We start from the raw sequence: 24,431 nt of genomic DNA on the forward strand, positions 1-24,431 counted from the left end.
TGGTAAGAATGTGCAGGTTAGACGCAGAGACACGGTACCACAGCAGAACCGGTTGCCCCGTAGACTTAGAGAGTAGCGTAAATCATCTCTAGAGAAAGCGACATCTGAGCAAAGCATCTGGTCCAACTGGACGCTTTTTATTCTGCCAGCGACACTTAAGAGTGATGCAGAATCTTGGCGGTGTTTTGTAGCAGATAAGTTAACCTTTGTCAATTAACAGTCCTATGACAGTTATTTCACAAAATTTGCAGAAACGAGAAACAGTCGAGAAACTGGAGCAGCATACAGCTCACTTTGAAAATGATGGTAGTAAAGAGCGTGCAAGTGAAGAGACGTCCAGAACGGTGAAAGAGGGGAAAGTATATAGACAGCTGGTGGCAAAGGGAACGTACATGCTGCCAGTACCTGGGACTGGGCGCGCGTTTTCATATGAGGACTTAGGCGAGGAGTGGGGCCAGCCGGGGCCTCAGGCTGACACCCATGCCGAGGGTGTGCGCAAAGAGATATTTAGATGTGAGAGCAAGCACGGTATTTACCCACCTGATGGTAGAGAGATAGAACGGGAAAGCGATGGAGGCAAAAGTCTGAAGGACTCAGAAACGGAAGAAGCAGTGTCTGAGAGAGGAGCTGAGCTGCCGGAAATGGCAGGTCTGAAGGATATGAGACAAAGTGAAGAGAATTTAAGATATATGAATATGTTCTTTGACGACTTACCAAATAGAGATGTGGATATTGAGGATGAAGAGAGTGAACGCTTTGTTAAGGACAGTAAGAGGAACAAGCAAGACGTGATCTTTGACAGTGAAAGAGAATCTATAGAGTCAGACAGTTACATGGAAGGAGAAAGTTCAAGTCAGCAAAGTATCGCTGATGGCTCTGAGCAGCCCGAGTCAGTAGAATTTAGTAGCGGAGAGAAAGAGGATGATGAAGTGGAAACTGACCAAAACTTGTGGTATAGCAGGAAATTTATTCAACAAAGACACGAGGAAGAGACTGAACACAAAATGTCCACATTCATCGCAAAATATAATTTTAACTTTGGGCACTTGTCAGAGATCCCAGAGGAGCAGGAAGGCACAGAGGAGTCAGAAGGAAGTGAAATAGAGAAGCAAGAGGTAGATGCAAATGAGGAAAATGTGGAGGTGCCCGAAGGAAAAGAGGAGAAGGAAATAGAGATCCTGTCAGACGACCTTAAAGACAGAACTGAGGTGAGTGAGGGCAAGGGAAAGGCAGGGGGAGAGGTGGAGGAGGATGTGCCTGAAGCTGGAGGTGAGGGGGGAATCCAGTGGGAGGGAAATTCTGGAGTGGAACAGAGTCAGAGTGAGGAGGGGGAAGAGGAGGAAGACGAGGGAAGAAGAGAAACAGAGAGCCTGGATAAGGGAGAGAAAGACCTAGAAGAGGAGGAGGACCAGGACCAAAGGGAGAGGGAGCAAGACCATAAAGAGATAGGGGAAGGGGAGGGGCAAAGAGATGAAAAGGAAGGGGAGGGGAGAGAAGGGGAAGAAGACAGGGAAAAGGAAGAAGAGAAAGAAGGCAAGGAGGAGGGAGAAAGGAAAGAGGAAGAAGCTCAAGAGGAAGGACAGGGAGAAGGGGAAGAAGAAGAGGAGGAGGAGGAAGGGGAAGGAGAGGGAGAAGCAGAGAAAGGAGAGGAGGAAGCAGAGGGGGAAGGGAAGGAAGGAGAAGGGGAAGGAGAGGGAGAAGCAGAGAAAGAAGAGGAAGAAGGGGTGGAGGAAGAGGGGGAAGGGGAAGAGGAAGGGGAGGAGGTTGGAGAGGAGGAAGGAGAGGATGAAGGAAAGAAAAGAGAAAGTGAAGGGGAAGAAGAAGAGGGAGAAGCGGAGGAAGGAGAGGGAGAAGGGGAAGAAGAAGAAGTGGGGGAAGCAGGGGAGGAAGGAGAGGAGGAGGGGGAAGAGGATGAAGGAGAGGGGAGAGGGGAGGAGGGGGAGGAAGGAGAGGGGGAAGGGGAGGAAGGAGAGGGGGGAGGGGAGGAGGGGGAGGAAGGAGAGGGGGAAGGGGAGGAAGGAGAGGGGGAAGGGGAGGAGGGGGAGGAAGGAGAGGGGGAAGGGGAGGAAGGAGAGGGGGAAGGGGAGGAGGGGGAGGAAGGAGAGGGGGAAGGGGAGGAAGGAGAGGGGGAAGGGGAGGAAGAGGGGGAGGAAGGAGAGGGGGAAGGGGAGGAAGGAGAGGGGGAAGGGGAGGAAGGAGAGGGGGAAGGGGAGGAGGAAGAGAAGAAAGGCGAGGGGGAAGAAGAGGTGGGGGAGGAAGAGGAAGAAAGAGGGGGGGAAGGGGAGGGGGACAAGGAAGAGGAAGAAGGGGAGGAGGAAGGAGAGGGGGAGGAAGCAGAGTGGGGAGTGAGGGAGAGGGAAGACAAAGAGGACGATGAGGAAGAAGAAGGGAAATACAAGGAGATAGGAGATGAAGAGAGGGAAAAGCAGGAAAGGCAGGGTGAAGGAAGAGAGTCCAACAAAGTGAGCAAAATCAAAGGGTCTGTGAGATATGACAAAAATAAGGCACACCCCAAAAAGTTTACTACTAACACAGAGGAAAAGGGGAAAGAGTACAAGGTACAGAGGTTCAAAATGCCAGTGCAGTCAAAACAAGTTTTAGAAAATGGGCCACCAGGTTCCAAAAAATTCTGGAACAATGTATTGCCACATTATTTAGAACTGAAGTGACAAGCTTTAAATTTGACCTGATATTGTGCAGCCAAATAATTTGAACATTTTACACGTAATAGGCACTCAGTACATTGTATTAAATTGATTTTATGTCATGGTCACTTTATGTGTGGTACAGTAACGACTGCTAAGACAGCACAAAGCACTGGTAAATTTGGCTCCTCTTAAGCCAATAGTTTGGTATATTTTCCCTCTAAATTATAAATCTATCACTAGAAAATGGTCATAGCAGATAGTTAACATTATATATTCCTCATTAAGGGCAGATTTGGAAAATAGGAGTATACTAAAGGAGTATTGCGTTTGTATATACAAACTGTCCCCTTTAAAGATGGCACAGATCCTTAAGGGCTATGAAAACATCTCATTTCTTACACATTTCTTTCAGTCTCTGATTACAAGTTGCCTATACATAGAATAATTTTATAAGATTTTCTGAAGATTTTTTAGGGCTTTCTAAAGCTACAATGGAAGATTCACATTTTTAAAAAGTAGTGCTGTCTTTTTACCTTTTATGTGTCCTTTTTGCAACAGTTTACCAAGTGACAGCTGGATTCAGGGCTCAGGTTGTAATGTGATGTCTTTCAGTTACTGTCCGGGCAACTGGCAGTGTATCTCATGAAATGGAGATGAACTTAAGCATCTATTCTGGAAGTATGTACAACTTTTAAGTATTTATTGCCCAGGCAGAGCTCCCCACTGGGCTTCGGTTTCCTCATGTGTAAAATGGAGTAGATTGGATGATAGAACTCCAATCCCTTTTAACTCTCAGACTCTTTCATTCTAACAGGCTGATTTACTCCCATCATGTTTGTTATTTGCAGAAGAGGTTTTTAAGGAAGAAAAATTATACTTTAAAATTAATTGAGTTTCTATAAAATATTGTTCTTGACTCTTACAAACTTAGGACGGCTTTAATGTCTCTTTTGTCATTCTGTATTTCTAAACTATAACTTCTGAGCTTTAACTGTACTGTCAGAATCTTCATTCCCAGTGTCTGTGATGTACCCTCAACCTGTTTTTCGCTGACTGTTCTGTAATTCTCAGTTTATTGCTTGTCAGAATGTTTCAAGTAAAATAAACATTAAGTGTATTCCATCAGTAATTGTTTGTGAAAAGAGAAACTAACATCATGTATTGAATTTTAGAGAGGCTGGATTTCTATTAGTGTAAATTCAATCTTCCCTTACAATGTTCAGTTCGTGTAATGCAGCCAGATCGTTCTTTATTCATAGCTCCATTTTCAATGGATTCACTGCTCCAGTCCCTTCCATATCTTGGGCATTAGGGATTTCTTATACTTTCTTTTATCAAGGAAGATCTTGATGGTAAACTTCCTGTGAATTTTGTGGAATGGGATCCTCTGTGCATTTGATTCTCCGTGAGCAAGAATCTGGGGAGAGAGACTAGAATACGAAGAGACGAAACTCCTAGGAGCAATTGTAGATTTTGTTTTAGCTGCAGGGATACGTGGTTGCTGCCCCTAACTAACCAAATATGCTAATTTGGCATTGCAGGGTTCTACCAAATTCTACCACAGTCAGTAAGTGCCAGTGGGGTAGAGTTGGTACTTTGACAAAGTGTATGTGCTGTGTTGTCAATTCAAGGGCCTACCGTGGTTATTGAAAAGTCGACTTAAAATGATTAAGTGAGATGGATGATTGAAGAGGAGTTCATAAAGGAAAAGCCTTCAGGGAGAAAAGAAACTCTTGCACTCAAGTTACTAATGTAAAAGGTGTGGACATTCTTCTTGCACCAAAGACGTCATCAGCCAGCAATGCTGAAATGGAGTTCTTACCACGTGCCCATCTCAGTATTGGAACTGGTCTAGAGAGCCGCTTTTAAACAGCATTTCCTGCCCATTTCTTCACATTGCCCTGGCCAAAAACATGTTCTGTGCTCTTTTAGGAAGGGTAGCTTGTGCAGGCACGGTGTTCTGGTCAGAAGAGCACAGGCCTAGTCATTTTGAGATGTGAGTTAGTACTTGGTTAAATAGCTTGGAATAATCGGTTCCGTTCCTTGTCATCCCCATCTGCTGGTTGATCAAGCTTTTCTTGTCATTTATCACTGATCATTACTGAGGCCAGTGTGAGTTGTGTGTGTAGAGTCCATTGAGTTACAGTTCCAGGTGAGGACTCTGGCAGAAAAATAGTTTAAGGTAAGCTATGAAGGAGTACCACAGAAACATCTGCTGCCGCTGAATAGCAGCTCTTGAGGTGAGTGCAATGAAATGTCTTCTGTTACTTCATTATAGAGGTAAACTTGCTCTTCACGTATGTAAAGATAAAAGACTGCCGTAAAGGAAGGCACTTTGATTCCTCCTTCCTTCATTCCTTCTGTTGTGCCTGACATATGGCTTCATACTTGGTGCCTGTGATTCACTCAACCAATAAGCATGTACCTAAGCACCAAAAAGGGAACAGAAGCTTTCCAAAATCAGTTAGATCTCCAGAAATGAGGGCTGCTTGTAGTCCAACTCCTGTGGCCTTTTTACCTGTCAGGGACATTAGGTAGGTACAGATTGCTTGAAAGAACACCAGGTGAAAGGAGTTCCTCGGGCTCTGCCTCTAACTGTGGCTTAACAGTGCCCTTGTGTTTCCCAATACCCCCGTGTTCTTAGCTAGGACTACCCAAACAGAAAAATAGGATCTGAAAACAAATCTGTGGCTTTCTAGGCTGATGGGAGCCATGAGCGGGTTTCAGTGTGACTGCAGCCTAGAGTATCTTTTGGTCCTGGATAAGGAGGCAAAGGGCCTTATGTGTTTATAAAATTTGTTAAACAGCAAGAGTAAGATGATCACATTTGGCCTTTTGCAACATTCTGGCAGCAGTATGGAGGGTGGGTTGGAGAGGAAGAGGACCAGAGCTAGGGATGCCAATTAGGCTGCTCTAGGGGACCAGACAGAGACAGAAGAGGGGCTGAGCTAGAAGAGTGTGGACAGAGTCGGGGACATGTGTTATCAAGAGAACTTCAGGGATAGAATTGGAGGGCTTAGTAAAGGGATGTAAGTTGGAGGGAGGGAAAAGGCCAAGCTTTTCTTGTTTCTGTTTGAAGAACTGGGTAGGAAGTGTGCCATTCACCAAGGCTGAGCACAGAGGAGTAGGGGTAGATTCAGGAGCCTGCTGGGCCCTGTTCATCCAGGAGGTGTCCAGCGGACAGATACACGTCTGGGCCTGGAGCTCAGGGGAGATGGCCAGGCATTACCGACTTCCATGGGGAGTTAAAAGCATGGAGTTGAGTGAGAGGCGGCACTCACAGTGTGAGAAGGGAAGAGAACTGAAGACAGAGTTTGAGGAAACATCAGTAGGTAACGGAGAGGTTGAGCGAGGGAAATCTGAGAAGGAGGCCAGGTAGGAACACTTTCTAGGAAAGAGAGGCGCCCCCCAAGCCAAGGAAGCAGTGGTGGAGGGCAGCAGAGAGGTCTGGGAGAGGCCCGGCAGAGACCAGGCAAGAGCCCACACTGCCTGCTAAGAGAGATCCCCAGGAAGCCTGCCTTGCAGAGAAAAAGGGTCAGGGACTTTGGTGCCGTGGGAAAAACCATCTTAGACTTTTACCTGCGATTACTCTATATGAGGCTACATAAGCATAGGATCTTGAAGTGAGCTTATCATCAAAAAGGAAGAGCCTACAATGCCCTGAGTTTCAGCACGTGGGGGAAACAGCTCTGAGGGTGGCGGTTCTGGTTTTCACATTATTTGAGCAGAGCTGGGAAAGAGCCTGGGCCCTGGCACCTGGTAGGCCTGCATTCAAAACCCCAGTCCTTCACAGATTAAGCTGTGTGAATACCTGGAAAAGCTATTGTTTTCTTTTTCTTTTTTTTTTTTTTTTTTTTTTTTTGACTTTTCTGAGTCTTACTTATTTCTTTTTATAAAGGGAAGGGTCTTTGGATAGTTAACACATGAAACATGTTAGTGGTACTCAGCAAATGGTAACCTGTGTCACTCTGTCCCCTCTGACTCCCATCAAGTCAGGTGCAGAACTACCCTCGTGCATCTCCAGGTCACTGACAGATATGTGTGAGTCTAGTCCTGTGAACCTGACTTCTGTGTAAATACCACATAGCTACCCTCCCTGCCCCCCCAAATTGGCTTAAGACAGATCTGTGGGAATGAAGTGAGTTGCAATCATGATAAATATACCCTTAAATATGGGGTAGAGTGAAACTATGCACATCGTCCATGGGTCATCCTCAACATTTGAAGCATGGTCAGAGCTGATGGTACTCACACAGTTAGGCATCACTGCTGTCACAGGACAACAGATTTCCCTGTGTCCTAATGTTTTTGTTTTTTTTTTTTTATCAAGATAGGTTAAAGAATAACTCCACACATAACAACTGCCTACCAACAAGAAGTGCTGTATGCCAGGCATGATATTCACTTTTGCAGGCCTGCTTGTCAGAGTCAAACTGGAATGGATTTGGCGGTGAAAATACTGGGTTAGGAATGAGCCCAGGGTTTTGGTACATAGAAAGCAGGAAACGTTTAGGGATTATAAGGTAGTGACAAAGCCAATAATTTGGAGGTCCACCTGGGAGCCCATAGGTGCAATCTGGCCTGCAGACTTTGTTTGGCATACACAGTGATTTTTTTAACATTTGAGGCCATTGCCAACATTGAAATACCCAGGAATTCTATACTGAAGCAGTGTTTTTCAAACTTCTCTTGGAAACCTGAGGCACCACTGGCCCACAGCCCAGTCAGAGTGGCCCTCCACTTCTGTGTCATCCTGGCCTGCTCCTGACAGGCCCTGCCTTCTCCCCTGGGCTCCTGGCAAGAATCAAGGGGTATGTCTAAGAGGGTAGAACAAATAAGTGTACACTTTGAATGAATTACTTTCTGATGATAAGATCTGGGACATTATGGTGAAAAGGTGTCCAGGCATCTTGGGATTTTTTTTTTGATAGTCCTCTGTGTATACTAGGGAGTCTTACAATCACAAATATGTTTTTAAATTGCTTATATTTATATACAGATACTTATCCTTTGCTTTTGTTGTTTTCTCTGTAAATAATCTTTTTAGTCTTGATATAAACCCGCCGAGGTAGGTGTTGCTAGTGTCATCCTCCCATTTAACAGAGAAACTGTAAAATACATTAATTAGGCACCTTGCTCAGGCCGTGATTGGTGGAGCAGAGCTTGGGAAGCAGTAGTTAGGTCTTTGTATTGAATGCCCTTCCTTCTCTCCTCCTGCGTCAGTGATTTCTAGGGTAGTATAATAGTATAAACATGAAGTTACATACTAACCCCTCTTGTCCTAAAAAACCTTGAAATTGAGCTTTTAGGATATACGCTTCCCCACCTGGTATGATGTAGGTACAAAGTTTAATGCTCTATTAACCTAGCTGGAAAATGTCTGCCCTATATGACATTGAGGCATCTCACAACTCCAGAATTGTAGCACAAAATTTTACACTTTACAGTGCCTTTTCAAAACTTTTCTAAAAAACTATTGGAATATAATATATACAGAAAAGATCATATCTCATGCATGTATGTCCAGCTCAGTGTATTTTCCACAAATTGAACCTGTTCGTATAGTCAACATCCAGATCAAGGAGGAGCACACTGTCAGCTCCCCAGTAGCTCCCCTTCAACCCTCTTACAGGCATTTCTCATCCCCCCAGGGTGACCGCTATGCCAGTTTCTGATGGCAACCTCTAGTTTTTCAAGTATACGATATGATGGTATTCTTAAGCCAGCTGAAACCTCACGAGGAACGTTTGGTTTCTTGGTATTTCCCGTAAGAAATGTAAAACGTGTGGGCCCTGGGCCAGATCCAAGACTGCAGCTCCCCGTGTTGTGTCTGACCAATGAGACAACGGTCCTCTTGCGAGAGCCAGGCCTAATCACTTCTTCACTGTGGTCCCAACACAACATGCGTTTCCACTGACCATCCTAGACTGCTTTATGTCTTATGTGCTTCTGGTGACAAGAATGTATTTAAACTTTACCCTTTCTCTTTGTAAAATGATAGTGTTCTGCCAGTCTCTCCTAAATTGTTTCGGTTTGAAGGTAAGTACTGTATGTGATTTAAAGTAGTTGTCCAGATGTGAGTAGATTAATTTTCAATGTGCTTAAGTGCAACGTGCTACACTTGATGTGATTTCTAGTGAAAATGTTTTCTAAGAGCTTTCTCAAATTGAGAAGACGATATCATTCCAGCAGTTGTTCGTTGTTGCAGATTTTCATAAAGTTAATGAGTAAATTTATAGTTTATTATAAGAGAGATGAGTGTTTTGCTTATTTCTGAAATAGGGCAAAATGTCATGTTCCTTTGTATAATCGCATGATATTGTCCTATGGTTACATTAATATCTTAGTTAACTGGCATGACTGGAGTTGACCCAGGTGCTAAACTAGCAGAACTCTCCGAGTGAAGAGGACTTTGCTGGAACACAGCACACTGACCCTCCCTCTGGGAGACAGTCAGTCTGAAATTGTCCTTCTCAGGAACACTGTTCTTTTCTAGTTGGCCTTCATTTATGTACATTCATGAATACATCTGTCTATCAGCCATCAATCCTAAATCCAGTAATCCTGCTTCCCATTCCCCTCCAAAGTAGTCTTTGATCATTTTACATACTTATAATGTGCTTATGGCTAGGCATAATATACAATATAAGTTGCTTAGGAAAAAAAAAAGAAAGCTTTAGAAATTCTTGGTAAATGGTAGCTACTTTGTAGTTAACCCTACCCAACCTAAATGTGCAGCGCATCCTTTAATATAGCTCTCTACCCTGGCACCCTGTTTTCCTCTCCCGCTTTCCCCTCTCACATGCACTGACCTTTGCTTGACCTAAGTCAGGCCCTCCCAGAGCAACTTCTGAAACTCTTTTAAATCTCAAGCCTTCACTTCTGGATTGCTTGTCCTTAGTGGCAGTGCTGTTAGGCCACACCCTTTTTGCTACTGGCCTGAGGATGCCACTTACGTCTGTTACTAAGGTGTGAAATCTAAACATATCCTCTCCCTAGCCTGAGTTCTCACATTTTGTATTTTTGCCAGAAAAGAGATGAGTTAATTACAAGCATTATTTTCAAACCACCCACAAAAGATTCCTTTGGGTGTCCAGCTTATCCTTGGCCAAATAGCGACTGGGAAGGTGACCATAAGAAGCTAGTTACAGTGTTGAAGGGATATAAAGGGTGTGTATCGTCTGAGGCAGGTATGGCCCACGTGAACTTTGTAAAAACATTCTTCATGGGAGTAAATGGCACAAGTTACTTACTGCCTCACCTATTTTAGGGGCCATTGTGCCTTTAGTGAAGTGCATAAATGAAAAGCATAGGGAAAAAGTCCAGTAAGGAGCCTGATCCCTTAATGACAAAAAATAAGCAGTATTCCACCCAAAATACGAAACTGCAAAAAAAAAAAAAAAAAAAAAAAAAATCTCAGTATAGAATAAAGTTACTCGGAACATAACGAATATTTTTCTGCCTATGCTTAATATTACATGATTTACTGTGTGTATCAAATCCATAGACAGGTTATCTTATAATTTGGATTCGTTGGACAGGAGCCAGATGGACTAAGTTCTGCCTCTGTTTGGGTTTTCCCTCTGCTTTAAATTACCAAGAGCAGAGCATTTAAACTGCCTATGTCCCTTTATCTTCTTCCTGGAATGTAAGTAATTATACTTAACTCTCTCTCATGAATATCAGTGAACTGTACTCCTGGAGTGATTTTAAATCCCTATGTTTTGGAAAATAAATATATAGATGTGATCATGTTATAATGCTACAGTAGAAAGCTTTTTAACTTCTCTAAAGTTTAAAAGCATTCTTTTGAGACAGCTCAAAAAACATATTTAATTTTTTTCCCCCGTTTAACCTTGTCATAGATGCAGATAGAATTTTGGAAATCCTGGCCATTGAAAATGTTGAAATAGAACGATGTGCATAAAGCCCTGGTAATACAGTAACTTGACATGCGTCATAGATTATGTAGCATTTTGTTTCTTTGACTTCAGCATTTGAATCCATATTCTGTGTGTTCTTTGAGGTAGTATAAATTATTTATGACAGCAATATCAAATCTCTTTTTTTAAAAAAGAAAATCTTAACTCCTCCCTGATTATCAATTTTGACACAGGATCATGAATTTTCGGAAGACGAAGAGCTAGAGGACATGGATGAAATTGATGAGTACCTGAAAGGCGAGAAAAAAGTTGCTGCAGATGAAGCCAGTGACGACTCAGTTGAAAAGGTATTGACACCACTGAAAAGGTATGATGATATGTGCTTAAATCCTGGTATCCTGCCCAAGAGAAAGTATGTGGGTTCCATGGTCTCTGCAGAGGGCAGATCCCAACTTCCTTTGGGAGCAGAAATACTTCTCTGAATAACTTTGTTCATGTGCTGTAGGAAAAGCTTTGGGCAGATTTATGAATTAGGCACACTTTGTTTCTGACGCTTTCCACACTTCTTGGTGGCATTCGGATCCCCACTTGAGTGGAAATCAACTGATACAGGCCAGTATAGTACACTGTTGAGAAATTAACCGAGAAGTTCAACACTGGGTTCTTGAAAGGATGAAATTACCAAGTTAGGAGCCCTATACTGGTGGCAGAAATGGAACGTGTGTGTGCGCACACATACTAAGTGTATCTTTACATGTATGTGTGTTAAGTGAAAGCTGTTCACAGCAGTGTTGGAGGCTGTGATCACTTCTGCACAGATGTGGTGTAGAAGCAAGGATTTATAGGAGGATAAGGAGGCGCTATCACCGAGGAAAAGAAAGTCAGCCTAAGAGTGGAGCTAGGAATCCCAGAATCATCTCTTTTTGGCAGTTTTGTGCACGAGTGACACTGCTAGGAGACAGTTGGTAGGTTTGAAATCATTCATTTGCTAACACTGCTCTGGATTAATTTCACAGGCATGGAATTCAGAAACCCAAACTGAACAACACTATATTGATTCAGTTTTGGTTGCAGTGTCTGTACCTCTTTTAAAACGTGTGTTGATTCATGTCCATGTATTTTTAATTTACAAAATGGGATTGTGCTATAGAGGTCATTTTCTTTCTCAAGACTCGTTCCTCTCACTGAGAAAAAAAATGTTCTAGCAATTACTATTTTCTTTCAGAGGGAGGGACAGATTTATAAGGACTGTTTATGAGCTCCAGGTAGGGGGGGTCCCTAAAACTCTTTAACATAGAACAAACTCCAGTCTGACAGTGTAAAATGTTGAGCTAATTCATACACCAACTAACGTTCCTGAATCTTCTTTGAGTAGGATCCTGCCACTTTTTGTAATCATAGAACTTTAAGCTAGAAGGGACATTAGCAACCACTCGGCATCTAAGGCAGAAGTTCGGCAAAGTGAAGCAGTAGTCGCCTGTTTATGTTGTTAGCTGGAGGCGAACTTGAGAACCCTTGCCTAAAACCAGGATGACATTTTCTAGGCCATCTCAATTATGGTTTTTTATTACATTGTTTCTTTATCGCTTATAGGACAAGAAAACCAACCGAGAGGAACGGGCTGTGTGTGAATACAACGAGAATCCAAAAGGTGTGAACACATTTGACTTCAAAAGCATGCTTCCAAAGGGCTAGATACCTTAACACACACACACACATACATACACATGCATGTGTGCACATGTATGCCGTCGCTGAGTCATTATAGCTTATACACCTGTATTCTATTTTATCCTTTTTACTGTCACCTGGCTCTCATAACAAGCTAGGAAATATGTACCACAGGCTTATTTGTTCTCATGAATAACCACTACAACTTCTTCACATAAAATATTCGCATTACTCATGGCTACTCGTGTGTCAGTGTTAAGTGGTTTAGGACAGCCTTTTCACTGTCTTTTTTTCTTTTCGATCAGTAGTAGTAAGTTAGGCTTTCGTCCCACATCTCAATTTACATGCCTGATGGGCACTGCCAGACCCCATTGCTAGAGCCACAGCCGGTTATCCCCTCATGTATTCCCCAGAGCTCAGATCTGAGTCGTTGATCTTATTGCAGACATTTAAGACAGGTCCTTCCCCAAGCCTGACTGTTGGTGTCAGAGAACAGTTGCCACAGAATAGAGGGGACTGTGGTTACCCTTGAGACCTACATTCTCTACACCGAAATCACCTGTTTTTGCTGTACAGCCCACCCCTATATCATGTTTCCACACCGCCACATCAAAGTCTGCTTTTTGCTGTGTTCTCATTAAAAATAACCGTTCATAGCGGTGGATGTCTGATCTGAACTTAGGCAGAAGGAGGAATAGTTCCCTTGATATTTGTTTTCCTTCTGACTTCTGCAGAAAGAGTAGTAAGTTTTAGAATATTTTAAGCAAAATGTTAAAATATTTATCATCTGTAAGTATTTTTAGCATGTAAAGTGTGAAAAAGAAATTAAAAGTAAGATTTAAGTAGTTGATAATATCAAAAGAATGCATGTGCTTCATGAGTGTATTTAAAAGATCATTTTTTGGGGCACCTGGGTGGCTCAGTTGGTTAAGCGTCTGACTTCGGCTCAGGTCATGATCTTACGGTCCATGGGTTTGAGCCCCACATCGGGCCCTGTGCTGACAGCTCAGGGCCTGGAGCCTGCTTCAGGTTCTGTGTCTCTCTCTCTCTCTGTCCCTCTCCTGCTTGCACTCTCCCTCTTCTCTCTCTCTCAAAAATAAATAAACATTTAAAAATTTTTTTTAATTTAAAAAAAAAGGATCATTTTCCAGCTGTATAACTTGTGGATCAATTTGAAACACTAAAAAGTAACATGTCCATTTGAGTGCAAAGAATTTAATTTAAAAAAGGAAATTTATATTTTCCGGAAGTCTTTCCTAACACTGTTACCTTTGTAGCTGTGTTTGGGTACTGGTCATGCAAACGTCTACATTGGTCAGGTCATTCTGGGCTTTTTGCCTGAACTCAGCCTTTCAGAAAATATGCATTGTAGACCTTGTTCAGTGCTCCAGTGTCACGCCCTCTTTAGTATTTACCCCGTAAGTCAGGCTTGATGGAGTTGCGCTGAGGGCATCAGAACTTTTCTTCTTCTCATTACTTAGAAAAAAATATTTCTAAATATATCCTGTTGTAGGAAGCATGTATGGCCACGCAAAGAGCAGTTCTGCAGAAGACCTGGAAGACACTGCATCAACAAGTAAAGACCTAAAAAAATCAATGAAGGTAAGTGAAATTTATTTTTCATTTTAGTGTTAAGACCAAAGTATTGAATTGCCTCCTCCTGCTTTTTATGTGGCGATCCACATAATTTAACTCCTTAATGTGAGGTTTTTAGGCCCAAAAACATGTGAAGAATTTCAAGTGATGTTTCACATTTTAGCATGCATATCTGTTTACTGGACTTTAGATGGAGTCAGGTTGCCCTGCCAGAATTTAATAGCATGTTCCTTTCAGTAATCCCATTCATGCTGATTCGACTTATGGTAAAAGATAATGCAAAAGAACTTTCTTGCTTGAATTATAAGAGTATAATCATCATGAGAGTCTGGAGAAAGTAAGGCAAAACCGAGAATTAGAGAGGATGAATGCAAAAATCAAGATACCCGTGCTTAGGAGAACTTACGAGCTACTCCAGTCTCTCCTGCCGAGTACCTGTCCTGAAGTTGTTAACAGTCTGATGGAGATGCCGCTGCTTTTTGGAAGTTACTCTTTCCACTTGCAGAAGAACTTTCTTTACCCATGAGGCCACATTTCAGGGTAGAAGTGTTACAAGGAAATGTGGATAAAGGGTAACTGAAAGGCCTTGTTAATTCCTCTTCAGCCTTCAGGTTTGGGCTTAAGTTAGTCACTTCTGTATAGAGGCCTTTTGTGACCAGCTGCACTTAGGTAAATTATGTCCCCTTACTGTTCTCTCACATAACACCCTTTTCTTATCCTTTTTTGTATTTCTCGTAACTGGCGATCGCACAGTTAAGCGTATGCTTATTTGCCTTATGACTGTCTCTCTCTCCACTGGCCTGCTGCTCCATGGGATAGAAACTATTTTCTGTTTTGCTTTCCGATGGATCTTTAGCAGGTAGCACTGTCCCTGGTACATGGTAAATGCTTAGTAAATAATTTTGGTTGACAGTGAACTATAGAACATAAGGAGGTGGGAAAGAGGATAGGGTGAAGGTAAAAGCAGGGGCAGCCCTTAGAGCAGTAGACGGTTTGTCTCTGGCTACTCTGAAACTACTTTCAGGGTGACTTCTGGCACAGGTCCCACTGTGGTCATCTTTTACTAAAAATTACTTGGTGAATAATCTTACCCTGATGAAAATGGCCTTATGTTTAGATTATCATATCCAAGAGAGAGTTGTGACCTGGCTCAAAGGATACTCCAGAATTACTGTCCTTCTCAGAATTGTAATGTGTGTCATCAGCATATCCGATCAAGTGTTAGGGACTTTTTAGACTCTCTGTCTAGTAAAAGAACATTTACCAGATATTCTACTACACAGCAGTCCCGTGAAGACTTCTTTCCAATTATAAGAACTCAGGAAAAGACTCTGGAAAAGGAAATGAAATGTGAGGGAGCAAGATGAAAAGTAAAGGAGTCAGGAGACAGAGGAGCCTAATAGGAAAAGCGAAGTGAAGCAGCAGAAAGAAATATTTGAAACGTACCTCTGACCAAATGAAAATGTGTATTCTGGAATACATGATTGAGTTTCGAGAAGTTTTCAGGCTCTCCAGTCTTAAGTGTTGCAATTGCCCATAGGCGGTAGGATTTGGATACACAGGACTAGGAGAGGGGGCCGAGCCAGGGAAGGAGTGCCCTGTGGGAAGCAGAGTGGTGCCTCCCATACAGAGCAGGCCAAGCAGGGAGCCCTAGTGCCAGCACCAGGGGATGGGACAGAGGTGAGGTCAGGCCAGGGTATAGTGGGCTACAGGTGCCAGGTTGAAGAATTCAGTCTTAAACTTGGATTCTGCTTAAATTCTCATTGACACCTAGTGGAAAAATGTATTTCAGTAAATGCATATGTCCTTGGTTAAAGAAAAGTAATGAAAATCATATTTCAAAAGTCAAGCAGTAATAAATGTATTTCCTACTTAAAGAATATCCTGTTGTTCTACATATTTTAAAAAGGAAATAGATGATTTAGGTGAGATTTTCTTTCAGTCATTCCCACATGACCTTTTTTTTTAATCTACAGTGTCTCTAACCTTTTTATACCATCTGAGACAAACAAATCAGACGGTTTTTAAAACTTGGAAAATAAATGATGCATTAAATCATATCAAAAGAAACATATGTTTGAGATTTTGCATTCCAACCCCCCCCCATTCCCCCAGGTAATTAGACATCCCAAAGATAATCTGAAAAAAAAAAAAAAAGAAAAGAAAGAATTGTACTCTTGGCACCTACAAAACAGAATTCACCACTGAATTTTGTTTTGGTGATTTTGAATGTTTCAGGTAGACAAGTTACGACCTATGATTTTAACGGGTGGCAGAGATCTTTTGTTAGGTGATTGTTCTATCTAGAGATTACCCAATATTACTTTTCCAAACTATAGTTAGTGCTGATTATTTGGATCCACAGTTAGTCACTAAGAAAAATATGTTATCGGCCTAATTTCCATCTAAGGTAGCTAAGGAAAAAAACGATAAACTTTTCAGCTATTAAGAAGAATTTTACATTATACAATGAGTTTATTCATGTATTTATTTAGCATATACTAATCGGTTATCTCTTAATGTGCCAGGCACAAGGCCAGAGGCTGCAGATTCAGAGGTTAAAGATGCACTGCCTTCCCTCAGAAAGTAGCTGGAACATGCCAGATTCTCTGGATAGCTCCCAATGCCAGTTAACAGTCAATAGATTTTTTATCCGTTGTCACTACCATAAATAAAGGACGCTGAGATGAGAATTTCTCCACCAAAAAAACATGCTTGTGAATTCTTGTCTTTCCTAGTTGCTATCTTTTCTCTGATGGTATGCTTTGTTCATCCATTGCAAGCTACAGATGAGCACTCGCCTCAAGTACACAGTTAGCTTTACTCTGTATTAGGAGAAAACTTCGAGGTAGATTACACATACGGTGTCCTGTCATTGTCAGTTTTTCCCAAGCTTGAAACCTGAGACGGTCTCAGGCTACCCAATAATGACTCCCCTGCTTTTTAAAAATAGCTTTATTGAGGTATAATTGACATATAATAAACTACACATATTTAAAGTGTATAATTTGGTTAGTTGTGACGTGTGTGCACCTATGAAACCATAATCACAAGAGAGTGAACAGTGCCGTTATCGGCGGAAGGTTCTTTGTGCCTTTTTGTGATCCCCGTCTATGCCCCTTGGCCCCCTGCTATCCTTAGCAAACCTGTTTTCTATTATCATACATTATTTTGCAAGCTCTAGATTTTTATATAAATGAGATCCTACACCATGTACTCTTTTTGTTTGTTGGCTTCCTTTGTCCAGCCTAATTATTTTGAAACCCATCTATGCATGTATCAGTAGCTCATCCCTTTATATTGCTGAATAATATTCTAAGTGAATTTTTTATATGATGAGGGTATGAATTGAAGTTATTTTTTTTGCATATGGACATCCAATCGTTCTAGCACCACGTGTTGAGAAAAGATGACCCTTTCTCTACTGAATTGTCTTCACAGAAATCAGTTAACTTTTCCATGTGTGGGCATATTTCTGGAGTCTAATCTGTTCCTTCCACCTGTTTATCTTGTGCCTATATCACACTGTCTTGATTACTGTAGCTTCATGTAAGTCTTGAAATCAGGAAGCGTTAGTCCTCCAACTTTGTTCTTTTTCAAACTTGTTTTGGCCATCCGAGGCCCTTTTGCATTTCCATGTGAACTTTTAGAATCAGTTTGACAATTACTGAAAAAAAAAATGTCTGCTGGGATTTTGATTGGGATTTCTTGGTATCTACAGATGAATTTGAGAAGAATTAACATCTTAACAATATGAAGTCTCCTAACTCATGAAGATACCTTTGTATTTATGGATGTCTTCTTAAATTTGTCCGGAATGTTTTGTAGTTTTTAGTATACAGGTCTTACACGGATTTTGTCAGATTTATTGTATGTCTTCTGTTTTTTATTCCCTGATTAACTGGTTAGAAGTTTATCATTTTTATTCATCTTTTCAAAGAACCAGTTTTTGGTTTCATTGATTTTTCTGTATCGTTTTCTATTTTATTTATGTCCACTCTAATCTTTACTAGTAAAACCTTGGTTTGTGAGTATAATTAGTTCCGGAAACACGCTTGTAATCCAAAGCACTCATAGATCAAAGCAAATTTCGAGAACCATTGGCTCAGTTGTGATCGTGTGACGTTTGGCATCCCGTACTACTCATATTGCCAGACATCGCTCATTTATCAAGTTAAAATTTATTAGAAATGTCTGCTTGTCTTGCGGAACACTCGCAGAACAAGTTACAATCCAAGGTTTTACTGTTGTATTTCCTTTCTTCTACTTTCTTTGGGTTAATTTGCTCTTCTCTTCCTAAAGTTTCTTAACATGGAAGTTGCGGTCACTGATTTGAGACTTTTCTTATTTTTTAAAACAGGCTTTTTGTGCTGTAAATTTCCTCTGAAGTACTTGTTATGTTGTGTTTTCATTTTCATCCAGTTCAGAATACTTTTGGATTTCTTCTTTGACTCATGAATTCTTTAATTTCAACTTATTTGGGGATTTTCCATAGATGTTTATGATATTAATTTCTAATTTAATTACATTGTGATTGGATAACATACTTAGTATGACTTGAGTCCTTTTAAATTTATTAAGACTTGTTTTATGGCCCTGAATCAGGTCTATCTTGGCAAGCGTTCCATGTGCACTTGAGAAGGTTGAGAAGAATACTGTTGTGTCCTGTCAGTACCAGTTGCATCAAGTTGGTTGATGGTGTTGTTCGTGTATTTTCTATCCTTTGAGTTGCTGTCTACTTGTAAGATCTATTATTAAGAGAAAAGCATTAATAATCCCTGAATAGGGGCTCCTGGGTGGCTCATCGGTTAAGCATCTGACTCTTGATTTTGGCTCAGGTAATGATCTCGTGGTTCGGGAGTTCAAGCCCCACATTGGGCTTCACGCTGACAGCGCAGAGCCTCCTTGGGATTCTCTCTCTCTTTCCCTCTTTCTCTCAAAATAAATAAATAAGCTCTAAAAAACCCTAAATATAATTGTGGATTTGTCGACTTTCTTTGTACTTCTATTAGTTTTTGCTTCATGTATTTTAAAGTTATTACTAGGTTCTGTAACATTTAGGATTGTTATATTCTCTTAATTGACCCCTTCATCATGAGATGGCCTTGTTTACCCCTGATAATAATCTTTACTCTGAAATCGGCTTGGTCTGATATTATATAGCAATTCAAGCTTTCATTTGATTAGAGTTATCATGTTATATCTTTTTCCATCGTTTTGCTTTTAACCCACTTGTGATTTTATATTTGAAGTACGTTGATGCAGGCAGCATCTAGATGGGTTTTGCTCTTTTATCTAATCTGACAATCTCTGCCTTTTAATTGGAGCACTTAGCCCATTTGTATTTAATCTGATCATTAATGCAGTTACATTTAAATTTGTCATCTCACTATTTGTATTCTTCCTTATCCCTAAAAAATGCTAAAGTTTGTGTTGTCTGTTAATAATATAGCCATACTCTCTTTGCTTTGGTTAGCACTTGCCTGATACATCTGTTTTCATTCTTTGACTTGTGTTTTAGATGAGTCTCTTGCAAATGGCTTATGAGCTGGATTTGCGTCTTTGAAATTTTTAATATACGTACCTAAGATCTAAAGCTAATTAATGTTCCTGTCCTTTCCCCAAATAATAGCAAGATCTTAGAGGAGTCTTCTGTCACCCCTTCCTTCCCATTTTACATGTTATAGTGTCAAGTATTTTAAGTTTTTAGCGTCACCAATCACATGTTAACTATTATTTGTTACACCACTTTCTTACTCACCATTTCTTTTTACATCTCAGATGTCCTTTTTGGGATGCTTTTTCTTCTCCCTGAAGAAATCCTTTGGAGGTTCCTGTCAGAACTTTGGAAGTTCCTATCCATTTTGTAGTTAACATTGTCAGTTTCTGTTCACTTGCAAATGAACATTGAGGTGACTGGGCAATGCTCACTTTCTCTTGGTATCTGCTCCTATGCTCCTTTTAAGAAATTTGCTTTAGTGTAATTGCTGATGACTTTGTATATAACCTGTCATTTCTCTCTGGCTGTTTTTTCACGCTGTTTACCTTTAACGTGCTTCAGTTCACTACTAGATGCCCAGGTGTGAACTGTTTTGCTTTAACTTTCTTCTAATTCATTATGACTCTTGACTCTGAGAATTCAGGTCGTTCATCAGTTTAAGAAAACTCTCATCCATTGTGTATTTGAGTATTTCCTCCCTCCTCTTTGGAATTCTGATATGAAATTTTTCTTTTTTTTTAATTTTTTTTAATGTTTATTTTTGAGAGAGAGAGAGGGAGAAAGTGAACGAGCTTGAGCAGGGGAGGGGCAGAGAGAGAGGGAGACACAGGATCCGAAGCAGGCTCCAGGCTCTGAGCTCTCAGCCCAGAGCCTGACGTGGGGCTCGAACTCACACACCGCGAGATCATCACCTGAGCTGAAGTCGGACACTTAACCGACTGAGCCACCCAGGTGCTCCCTGGTGTGAAATTTTTCATTCTGTTGTTCATGCCTTTCAATGTTACTTTCCCATTGTCCGTGTCTAAGTAATATTTTGGGGGAATGTCACAGCCCTCATATTTCAGAGCTCTTTGATGCCATAGTTTCTTTACAGCTAAAACTAATCTTTTTAACCTACCTGTTGAGTGTTAATTTCATCGATTATATTTTTCTCATTTTGAAATGAAATTCTATTTTGATTCTTCTTCAAATCAATCTGATCTTTTAAAAACTAGTATCTTGTTTCGTGCTCATGTTTTTTATCCTGGTCCTTTAAGCACACTTATATTGTATATTTAGTCATCCCAACGTCAGACATCTTCAGGAATCTAAATCTGTCTGTTGCTTTGGTTGACTTGCTGGTAGTGTCCTGCTTCCTCATGTGTTTTGAAATTTGGATTCTGGGGGCGCCTGGGTGGCTCAGTCGGTTAAGCGGCCGACTTCGGCTCAGGTCATGATCTCACGGTCCGTGAGTTCGAGCCCCGCGTTGGGCTCTGTGCTGACAGCTCAGGCCTGGAGCCTCTTTCGGATTCTGTGTCTCCCTCTCTCTGACCCTCCCCCGTTCATGCTCTGTCTCTGTCTCAAAAATAAATAAACGTTAAAAAAAAAAAAAAGAAATTTGGATTCTGAGTTCGTGTTCAGCTGAGACTTTTTGTGGACGCCCCTTAAGGCTTCCATGAAAATCCATCCATAGAGAATTTGTCAGAGCCTCTTGTAGCTCTCCTGGGCATTACCATACCGGGAGCACGAAGCGTTCCTCACCGGCACCAGTAAAGTAAACGGGAGCCCAGCCTCACACTAGGAGAACGTGGTTCTCCCTCACTCACAGCCTAGACCAAGGGACACAGGTTATTTTGCCGTCTCCCAGTGTGTGTAAGTGGACTTAATTAAGGGCATAGTCCCTAGAGGGTCCTCACTTTATGTAGGGGGGTCTCAGTCCCGATTTTCCACATTTTATGAGATCAGATGCATTTACCAAAGCGAGTCTAAGTTGTGAGATCAATAAATGCCATTTTATTGCTCGCTCACCTCTGAGGCTTCCTGCGCCCTCTTCATTTTGTGGCCCACAAGGATTTCCCTTCATTTTTTTCATGAACTTCTGTACACATCATAAAATTAGATTTTTTACACTTAGAATTTTTTGATGTTTTGTAGTAGCAGAATTTTTATGATAGGGATTCCCGCACAAAAGCAGAAACGAAAGAGGGGTCCCCCCAGTTTAGTCCATAGACCCTTTTCTAGCTAGACTCTGAGTTTTTGGGTTACACCTTTTTGCTTTAATTCCTCCATTCTTCAAGACTAACAGCAAGCAATTACTTGCATCATTTTGATTTCCGAAGGAGCCAAGTTCTCACCTGTTTTTTGTTTGGGGCATCTTGTCAGAACTGATATTTGTGCTGTTACACTTCAGGAATCCTGTTTTCTCTCTGACTAAATCCTCAAAGGGGTTAAGTCAAATGGAACTTTCCAGTCATCATCTATCTCCCTTGATTTCTCCGGTCTGTGCTCTGTTGGCCACTCCCTTCTTGATACATTTTCCTCCCTGACTCCTGAGGTGCCTCTCTTTCCTGACTCTGTTCCTACAAAGCTCTGTCCCCAGTGCTGGCTCTTCTTCCACCACCTGTGTCTCACATTTGGCTCTTCCTCAGTCTCTTTTCTTCTGTTCTCTTTTCTGCCTGCCTGCGATCCTGGGTTATGGCATCGACTTTCCTCTCTCCAGCTGTTGTGTGTGTTCTCCCCGTTCACGGCCCCGGACTCCCCCGAGTAGCAGACCCAGGTATCCAGCTGCCTGCTCAGGCCCCTGGGCCCCCAACGCCATCATTCGGCAGCACCAGCATTTTCCCAGAAGTTCCCATCTACAGGAATGGGGAAATCCTCCAGAATACCCTACTTGTCTTTTTTTTTTCTCTCGTCACAACAGAGTGAAATAACAAATTTGCTCTTTAAAGAAAAATGGTAATGTATTCCCAAGGCACTGACAGTGTTGAAAGCTAAACCCTGAAAGGTCTTATATTAGGGAAGGGGCATGATTGCCATTGGTAAAACAAGGGGCTGCTGGACACTAAGCATGTCCCTTTGTACATGTGACGCCCTGTAAGGGTGTGATGAAATAATGTTCAGACTAGTTGAAAATTATCCCCCCTAAATTCTATTAAGTGGCTATTCACTTACTGAAATGAATTCTTTGTGTGTGTGGGTTTTTTTTCTAGATTTTCTTCTTTAAAAGGATGTCACTCACGAGTCAGAAAAGTATGCAGAGTAATAATGAGCCACTCTCAGAGATAAAACCAATAGGAGATCAAATAGCTTTTAAAAGCAATCAGAAAGATGCCAGCCAGAGCCACATGGGGCAAAATCATCAGGATACTTCACCCCCAAGTATGGCGAGAAGGTCAAAATCTTGTACGATACTATAAATATACATTTATGTCTCCGTGATCACCAAGCACATTGTAATTTATACTTGAAAACCATTCTGACTTCTGAAGGAAAGTTTCTGATAACAAACCCTTAAACATAGAAGTTAATGTTCTATTTTGAATGTTACGACCAGTTTTGGTGTTTATTTATGCTAATATTTTTGACCAGCGATTTCAAAATATGTGTATCTCAAACTCTCCTTCAAGTTCTGTGGCCTTAACTGTTCAGTGTTGCATAAAATATATATTTTTATATGTGAAATTTAAATTAAGATATTTCATAGTTTTTACTGAACAATTTCTTTATCATTTCATAAGGCAACATTTGCAATCTCATGACACTGTAACAGTTTTTAATGTATTTGCAATTTTTCAAAACTGAGTCAAAATTGTTTTTGATGAACACATTTTAATAAACTATATCTGGTCGGTTCCACTGTTTAAATGTGTGAATATCAATAAAATTAAGAGGTACTTGGAGTTCTCTATCAGTTGACAGAATGGGGGCCAAAAACAACCTGTTCAGTTTTAAAATACTGAGAGACACAAAATTCGTTTACCTCTGAGTAAAGAAAATATCAGCGCACCCGTGTCAGCGGTACATCTTTGTGGAGAAACTGTTGACATTTCTTTGCCTCCCACTCTTGTTCAGGGAGGGGATTTGGCACGGAGGCGTGGCAGACCGTGTGGTATGATCTGCAGCGTTTAACCTACCGCAGATCACCACCGTGGCGGAACGAAACACGGCCAGGCTTGCTCATTTCAACCGTCTCCAGCAATGACCGTGATAAGTGCTGTTGACTCCGTCACACGGTGCTCTGCCACAAGGAGTAGGAAGGGGAAAGCTGTCGAGTCTGCTCCGATAGACACGTGGCTGTCTTGCGCTCACAGATAGTATGCGTTTCATGGAGCAGACCGCTTTGTCTTGGCCATTCGGGCTTCTGACTGCAACATTTTATTCTTCGATCACAGTGACCGTTGCCCCAGTTGAAGACAGGAAAAGAAACTCCATTCTTGTGTTTCATGCAAGGGATCGTTGGTCTAGAGGAGATGTGATTTTGAAATGGTACAAAATGGTCTTCCGTGTAAATATTACAGCCAGGGCAATTCTGATTTTGCCGTTGCCGCTGTAGTGCTAGTATAGTATTGCAAAAATCCTTTACCAAAATATAAACTGTAGGAGCCTAGTGGAAATAAAGCACACAGATGGTACTGAGACATGCCGGTTGTGGCAGGCACAGTTCAAAGATGGCCCCCCAGGTTCCCGTCGGCTGGTATGGTTGCCCTGAGTAATCCCTTCCCCGTGAGCATGGGCAGTGAATATGATGAAATACCACTCTATCGTTTAGGTTACATTCTGTGGAAAAGGCGAAAGATTTTGCAGTTGTAATTAAAATTCCTAAGCAGGTAACTTTAAGCGAAAGGGAAATGATCCTAGGTGGGTCTGACCTAATCAGGTGAGCCCTTTCAAAGAGGCACTGCAGATGAGAGATGGAAGAAGTCAGAGCAATTGAGAGCAGTGGAGACGCGGGCATTGAAGACGCAAACTGCGTGTTCCAGAGAGGACAGTGTGGTAGGGAATGGTGGGAAGCCTCGAGGATGTGAGGGCCTCCATCCCACAAGTGCAAGGCGCTGAATTCTGCAGATAACTGGTGAGGCTGGAAGAGGAAACCAGTCCTTAGATTAGACCACAGCTCTGGCTGACATCTCGACTGCAGCCTTGTGAGGCCCTGCG

At 41.6% G+C, this 24,431-nt stretch overlaps 1 protein-coding gene across 7 annotated transcripts in view; it reads left to right on the top strand.

The window, feature by feature from the left end:
• RPGR (retinitis pigmentosa GTPase regulator) overlaps positions 1-23,894 on the top strand; it is a 55,917-nt gene extending 32,023 nt beyond the window's left edge. For 4 of the 7 annotated variants that reach the window (XM_081793257.1, XM_081793256.1, XM_081793255.1 and 1 more), the window contains one exon: positions 252-10,007. In XM_081793257.1, coding sequence (XP_081649383.1) covers positions 252-2,669 — 2,418 coding nt within the window. In that variant the 3' untranslated portion in view covers positions 2,670-10,007. Of the gene's footprint in view, positions 1-251; positions 10,008-10,764; positions 10,879-12,124; positions 12,183-13,715; positions 13,805-16,326; positions 16,608-22,486 lie in introns of those variants that run through there. The other 3 variants (XM_081793259.1, XM_081793260.1, XM_081793261.1) reach the window with 3 other exon arrangements.
• The last annotated feature ends 537 nt before the right edge of the window (positions 23,895-24,431 follow it).

Source organism: Panthera onca, chromosome X, assembly GCF_046562875.1.
Source record: "Panthera onca isolate mPanOnc1 chromosome X, mPanOnc1 haplotype 2, whole genome shotgun sequence".
NCBI lineage: Eukaryota > Metazoa > Chordata > Mammalia > Carnivora > Felidae > Panthera > Panthera onca.